The sequence below is a fragment of the Sphaeroforma arctica genome (genome assembly GCF_001186125.1).
Source record: "Sphaeroforma arctica JP610 unplaced genomic scaffold supercont1.479, whole genome shotgun sequence".
NCBI classification, from domain to species: domain Eukaryota; class Ichthyosporea; order Ichthyophonida; genus Sphaeroforma; species Sphaeroforma arctica.
In genome coordinates this window covers 9732-17867 of record NW_014040079.1, presented here as the reverse complement: position 1 = coordinate 17867, position 8136 = coordinate 9732, and the positions used below count along the sequence as shown (strand labels likewise).

At 34.4% G+C, this 8136-nt stretch overlaps 2 protein-coding genes across 2 annotated transcripts; both read right to left on the bottom strand.

Moving 5' to 3' along the window:
• Positions 1 to 192: 192 nt before the first annotated feature.
• On the bottom strand, positions 193 to 1285 carry SARC_06617 (hypothetical protein). Its single transcript, XM_014299467.1, has one exon. It carries the CDS (start codon positions 1146 to 1148, stop codon positions 594 to 596), a length of 555 nt encoding a protein of 184 aa, XP_014154942.1. The 5' UTR covers positions 1149 to 1285; the 3' UTR covers positions 193 to 593.
• Positions 1286 to 2236: 951 nt separating this feature from the next.
• SARC_06616 (pyrroline-5-carboxylate reductase) lies at positions 2237 to 6244 on the bottom strand. Its single transcript, XM_014299466.1, has 5 exons — positions 5922 to 6244; positions 5388 to 5522; positions 4221 to 4508; positions 3016 to 3247; positions 2237 to 2666 (listed from the first exon to the last, which is right to left on the bottom strand). Exons 1-5 carry the CDS (start codon positions 6006 to 6008, stop codon positions 2521 to 2523), a joined length of 888 nt encoding a protein of 295 aa, XP_014154941.1. The 5' UTR covers positions 6009 to 6244; the 3' UTR covers positions 2237 to 2520.
• Between the last annotated feature and the right edge of the window lie 1892 nt (positions 6245 to 8136).

Here is an 8136-nt window from a genome sequence, read left to right as displayed (position 1 = left end):
TATATAATATATATATACTATATATATATATATATATATATATATATATATATATATATATATATATATATATATATACACACACACACACACATATATATATATATATATATATATATATATATATATATATATATATATATATATATATATATGTCAATGGCTTCTCCAAGGGGGTGAATACGTACAATGGCGGCGTTAACCACAAAACAAAGTATTTATTCAGATATCAGGTCACATATATATGAATAGCGAACAATCATATATGACAAACTTAGGACTGGACAGCTATGAGTATAGTGATTACAGTAAGTAGGAAGCCTGACATGGACATTCTTGATGAAAGTAATGAATTATCAAAAAAATTATTCCAGTTTGAATAGGTATAACCAACTTTCAGATGGCCGATTGGTGGAACTACTGGTATTATTTGATGCCAGTATATGGAAATGTCCGCGATATAATTCATAAACCTGGTTGCAAAGATTGATATTTGCCCCCAAAGACTGCATATTCCCAGAAATGATTCGGATTCTTTGAATAGATTCCTTTCTTTCCTCGGAATGTCGGTGACTGATCTTGCAAATATTATATCAACACGTACTTTCAGACATGTGACGTGGACTGCCACCATAATCAATTGGTGAATGTGCGCTACCACTGCTACTACCCTGTAAATGGTTGGTAGGGTGCGTTTGTTGCGATGTGTAAGAGACTTTCTGCTTAGGATGCTCCGCAGCAATGGCGGCCACATACGATGGAGGAGGTGCAATATTCTGAACTGTTGGGGGATATGTGTTTGTAGTGGTTACAGTAAAGTGTTCTGTCGCTGGTATTACGGATGTGCCGTGGTATGGTGTATAGATTGCGTTGGGAGGTAGTGCGGCGTTGGGTATATTACTTGGTGTCGGTTGGGCTGAGCGAATCGGAGGTATCTGTCCTTCAGAAGCTTGGTATTGCATTTGCGAAGTGTTAGTTTGATAGACAGGTGATGCATCGAAAGTTCCTTGACCGCCCATTTTTGGGTCAGTTGATTGCTGTTGCAATTTTATATCTCGATTGTACGCTTGCGTACGATTGCGTATGATCGAGGTTGCAACTGACAACACAATCAATGCTATGAAAATCCACCACCACCAAGATAACATTTTTGATTTTTGGCTAAGTATACTATTAAATAGTGTGTATTCGTCTTGAAATATTTGATGTGTGAGAACAAGACAACAAGTCGGTCCGTTTTATGAGCATACGTGATCTAGAGAGAGGGAGAAGTCTTTACGTGCCACACATGGTGTTGCATACTTTCAATGCCATTTTGGCATTACTTGTTATATAGGCATATATGTACTCCCCTTTATTTAGTTATACATAATATAATATTTTATATAAATATTTATGCTCTGGTAATTGTGTTTCTATTAAAATCTACTTGATCATACTGATTACGTATCTATCGACAGAGTAGATGAAACGATGACTCATGACTCCATCACGAACCTACTCCGGATAGCCAGGAGACACGAAGGTAAGTAATGTTTGGGAGTATTTCACTGTCTATGTAAATACTAAATAAAATACCACAGAAGTGGTCAAAGTGTGGAGGCATGTGTTGAAAGATGTTTTCCACTTAATGGATCTAGTATCAATATCAAAGAAACATGGCTACCACTGGAAGTTTTGGCAGGTCTTCCGTGATTCAATCTTTGTTGATAATACCTCGGACCGTGATGCCGTTGTTGCCATCGTGCAGAAGCAGAATAGAACCTATGACGAAAGATTACAAACAGCTAGAGGTAGAAGATATATACGCAAGCGGGTTCGTAGACACATCCCCGCACCGCAACTACTTTACCCTTCTGAATTATACACAGTGTATGATTCAGAAGGCTATGATTTTTTGTGTGTTTACCGTTCAGTATTTGAGTATTGAGTATTGAGTAATCACATTTATTTACGTCTAAATATACGTTTAGTTATTCACGATAACATAGTGTTCAATTTAGAAGGCTGTGAGTAAAACGATGAGTCACGAATTTACTATATCATGAAAATTCATTCTCTCTCTAGAGTGCTTCTGTATTCCTACAGAGTCGTGTGCAGTGCTAACAAGTACTAAAATAACTACAAATTCGGAAAATCCACATATGAAGCTACATAGAATTAAATCGAGTGTGGACATATTTAACCAAATAGTACAACAATGTGCGGTGCAGCGCAATGATTAGAAGATAAAGGAGTCGCACTAATAAGGCCATCAGTGGTCAATAATACGATTTATGCTTTATTAATGCATATTATGGTTCATTAGGTGCTTTGGATTTGAAGCAATAACTTCTAAGGTTCTTGGTCGAATCTGCACAAGTATAAGCACTTCCAGATTCGCCTCACATCTACTTATATGCTAGCTATCGTTGTGATATTTGTGATTTCCTGGCAATCATAGACTTATATCCGTTAGTATGCCTACCATAGTAACGGATTATATGTAATCGAGATTGTGTATCTGAATCGAAATTTTTCTTAGCCATGTGATCTTCCAGGTCCTACATTGCTGTCACTACCACCCAGTTCGAGTGCACGGCGATACGCTGCCCACACAGCTTTACTCATTACGGTTCGGAAACCCCCAGCTTCCAGTTCGTAAAGCGCTGTTGCCGTAGTCCCACCTGGTACAAATATGATAAGAATGTTAGTTCAAAAAACCCCCCAAAAATTTATATTTGACTGGTCTATTCAGATACCAGTAGCTTAACCGCTTGAAGCGCATATGCTGCGACTACCTTATGTGAATAATCGACATGATAGAAATGCACAAAAAATTTCATGCAAGTTGGTGCGTATTTAATCTAACCAGAACATGGAAGCTCTTTGCCATTACACTGCGGATGCGCACAAAACATTTTGAAATTTTTATCATGCACAACGACCTTGAAAACTCTACTATGCAACAGCATGACACACGTGCATCTTCATAAAGACAGTGAATAGTGCTGCAGTGCTTGAACCAAAACATACCTGGTGAGGTGACGTCATTTCTGAGTTTAGCCAAGTGTATCTCATCACTATTAATGCTGTACATGGTTGTGCCGAGCAATGTTTGTTGGGCGAGCTTTTTGGCAACATCCCTTGGGAATCCCAAATGTACACCACTGTCGGTCAGCGCTTCCATCATCAGCATAACATACGCAGGCCCACTGCCAGAGATGGCAGTGGCCATGTCAAGATACTTCTCCTCGCTAACATAGATCTGGATTGTAGAATTTGATAAATCAGGGAACATTCAAAATTGCGTTGATGTCATATACAAAAATATATCTATACACATATATATATGAACCGAAACGTGTACACACAAACACAGATATATATATAAATATATATTTGTGTGTTTGTGTACACGTTTATATATGTATACATACGCATGTATTATAAGTGTGTGTATATATACATATACATATTCATACAAGTATGTGTACACATATACAGGTGTATACAAATTCATACATATATATATATATATACATATATATATGTTCTTATCTGTATACGTTTATATATGTATATATACAAATATATTACAAGTGTGTGTACACATATACATGGTATATACAAATTGGTATATATATATATCTATATATAATTTGATAGCGAAGTGTAGTTGCGTACGTATATATATATATATATTTATAAAAATAAATATATGTATGTTTGTATATTATATATACAACTACATATATGGGTGTGTGTACTTGTATGAGTATACATACATACATACACACACACATATATGTATGTATGCATGTATATATACATATACATATATATACAAACATACAAATATTATTTGATACGCGTAGTTTAGTTGTGTTGATTTAAAAAATTAGATATATGGAATGGAATATATATTTGTATATACACATATATATACTTATACATATGTATTCGTGTATATATATACACATGCACATAAAATTTATACATGTACATACCATATACATGTGTGTGTAAGTTTATTACATATCAATGTTATGTATATATAAATATACATATTATTGGATGTGCGAAGTGTATTCGTGAAAGTATGTATACATATATATGTACATACATACTTACACATGTACATACATACATACATACATAATTTGATACGCGTAGTATAGTTGTGTAAGTACGTAAAAGTATGTGTACAATTGCAGGTGCCCAATTATTCGAATGCATACCTCTTCGCCAACCGCAGCAAAGAATTGTTGCACTGTATCCTTATTCTCCTGTGTGCATTCCTGACTGCCTGTCCAAACGGTCATGCCCTGTGAGATGAACGCTGGTGTGTTGCTCATGGCACGCACAATCCGCCGATGATTCAGTGTCGTTGAAAGCGTATTCATATTCACACCAGCCATTACTGAAACTACTGTGGTTTTAGGAGATAGTGCTGATGCGATGACCTTGCCGACGTCGGTGACATTGTTAGGTTTGACTGCGAGAATCACGACGTCGGAATCTGTGATCTGTAGGGGATCCAAGAAAATCGTTTAAGTATACAAATGCACGTAAGCCTGAGGAATATGCAACTAATATGTATGCCAGCGTATGTGCATCTGTTGTCCATGTAATTATACACATATGTGTAGGATCAAATTTTTATTTAGCAAGATAGCTACACTCCCGTAAAGAGTCAAATATAGTATAAACATGATATATCATTTCAGTTTCTTAATAACCATGCACTCTCGAGCGTACAAGTGCAAGCCTAATGCATGTACATGTAAACGAGCGTGTTTGTGGTACAATTTACATCGCGTATCTAAGTCTGTGCGTCATTTTAATAGTTCACGACAATGCTGTGCATCAAGGCCGTGTCGACGAATGGTACTCCAAAAAGTAGAATAGTGAGACTAGGAACCCATGATTTAACGTAGGCCTATGCAAACTAATTCATAAAAATCAAGAGATTGGAGAATACAAATATATGGATATAGTCCAATCGAGCACAACACTGTCACATGTAAATACATGCACACTACGCTATAATTTTATCGAAGTAATTCATAATTTCAGCACAAGAAGGCTAAAAGTTGAAACAGCACACAGGCCTGATCGCCAATGACCTAGCAAAACATTTGTCAGCGTGTATACTGTAGGCAGCAAACTAAACCGATCCATAAGTGACAAACAATGTAAGGAAAGCAAGCACCCACACTCGAACACCATAATCTGTTACATCTTCCATTCAGAAATAAACCATCAAATACTTACAGCAGTCCAACTATATGTATATCTGTGTGACGGGCCCACCTGTGTCAAACTTTTGTTGTTCCCGAGTGTTAAAACGCTGCACTGCTTTATGATTGACTCTGCTACACTGAAAGTTTTCAGGAATCACATACCGCATCTAGCATTGAATTACTTGCTACACATCCATATTTCTTCGAAATGTTCGCAGATACTTTGGCGTTGATATCGTATACTACCACCTGGTCTGCAGGCAAGGCTTCCTTGCTGATGATGCCATTGATCAGAGCCTGAGTACAAACAGTGATCCATATTATTCAATTGCATTTAACTACAAACACACAAATATACGTATTTAGTATTTTATTTACTACCGAACGCTTTTGTACTCATGTACAATTGAAACTTATCCAACGGTCATCATAGCGACTGCGCATCGTATCAGATACAGATGCAAATGCAAATAAACATCGTGTAAATCCTCCAGGAATTTGAAACAGATAGGGCGAGGATTTTACTGCAAGAGCATAAGGGCGAAACCATGAAGAGAATATCTTCGAGTTCTAACTAATTAAAATAAAACAAGTATGAGATTTCACTTCAAAATTATTACAAATACATACACAGCCAGGGACAAATAAGGGTTTGTATATCGCTGTGCGTGTTGGTAGTATATGAACTAGGCGTACCTCAGCCATACGACCAGCGCCGATCATGGTTAACCTTCGGCAGGTTGTGGGAGCGAGAGTCCCAGCAGTCTTGAGAGCGGCTGACATCCTGGAAGCTTGATTGATGTTATCGGTGGAAGTGTAGATAGGAGTAAGGTAAAACAGTCGATATATCACCTTTTATATCAAAACAATGCTAGGTACATACATAACTATATTTTATTTTCAATACACTAACTGACTGTGGGAGTGTGGACAGGACTGGACTGTGGAGTGTGGCAGTGTGGACTGGACAGTGGACTCTCACTGTCTCACTGTGGCTGTCTCTGCCTGCGCGAGTCTGCAGAAAAAAAGCCTCTACTGTGCTCTACAGCTATTTCGTCATGATAAGTATAAGTAGAAGGAAATGTTTTGACACGTCGTGCCACTGTGTCATGCGGTCACTTGGCCAGTCAGGAACTCAAAGTCAGGGTCCAGGACTCCAGGACTCCAGGGGCCAAGCTCACACAAGGGCTACAGGGCCCCAGTCCCCAGGCACCAGGGGCCATATTTGTTTTTTAATAAAACAAACAGGGTTTCTACCTTTTTGTTTCTACCTTTTTGGTCCATTTTGCAACCTTTTTTTTCTCGAGTTTTTTCAAATACATACACAAAAAAACACACTTGATTTTTCAAAGGAACAATGTAAAAACTTCACTGTTCAAAGGGTACTATTTTAAAAATACACAAATATGACTGTAAGATTTTGTTTGTTAAAACAAAAAAAAACAAAAATGAACTTTTACACAGATACGGTAGTCAGTATTTTGTTTTTAGAAGGCTGTGAGTATGTAAATATAAAAATATCTATTTGGTGAAGTGTTTTGAACTAGCTTTTATAAAAATTTACAAAAAACAAATATGAAGAAAAACAGAAAAACTATAAATAAAAACAAATAACTATGGCACATTCGCGCTTCGCAGTTCCAATCTCTTGTTAGGGAATTGACCATCACTATGGTGTTGACGAAAGTGATAATAAATGGGCTAAAATCACGCGAATTACATTTTAAAAGCAAAGTAAACTCGAAAAAGTAGGCCTGAGGCGGTTAGTAATTTTATTGTCACTAGTGCCGTATAAAGACATACTGGACAGTCAATGTACATTTAAAAAAACCAGTTAAAAAAAACAAAGTATTCTAAAAAACCCCTTTTAGGGTTTAGATACAAATAGAGTACATATTTGTGTATCTATTTACTGTTATTTATTGTAGATTTGTAAATAGTGAATAGTCACTATTTAGCTCTAGAGGGAAAGAGACTGGAGAGAGTCGGACTGTCAGTACTCACATATACATGTATACATATATATATATATATAAATAAATATAAATACACACTCACACACACACACAAACACTTCTATACATATATTATATGTATAGATATATGTATATATGTATGTATCTATATATAATATATATATATATACATAAACATATTATATATATGATGTATAATTAAACACACACACACAAACACTTCTATACATATATATATATTTACATATATATATATATCTATAAATATATATATATACATATTTAATATATACATACATATATTATATATCTATATAAAATATAATATATATACATGAACATTTTACATATATGATGTATAATTAAACACACACACACACACATACACACATATATATATTTATATATACACACACGAAATTATATATGTATATATGCATGTATGTGAATACCTTTTATTATATATATATATATATATATATACATAACATACATACATATAGTACATAGTATATAATATATGTATGTATATATATCAATATATATATACACACACACATAAATATGTGTATTTATAAATATATATATATGTGCAATATATATATATGCAATATTTATATATATATATGCAATATTTATTTGTATATATACATAACATACGTACATATATATATATACATATATATATATATACATATAGTATATATCAATATATATATATATGTATGAGTATACGTATAAAAACAGGATATATACATTACATATATTTATTGCATATATATACATACATACATATATATATATATATATACACATATATATATATGTAATATATATATATATATTGATATATATACATACATATATATATATATATATACATATATACATATGTATATGTATAATATATATATACTATACATACACACACACAC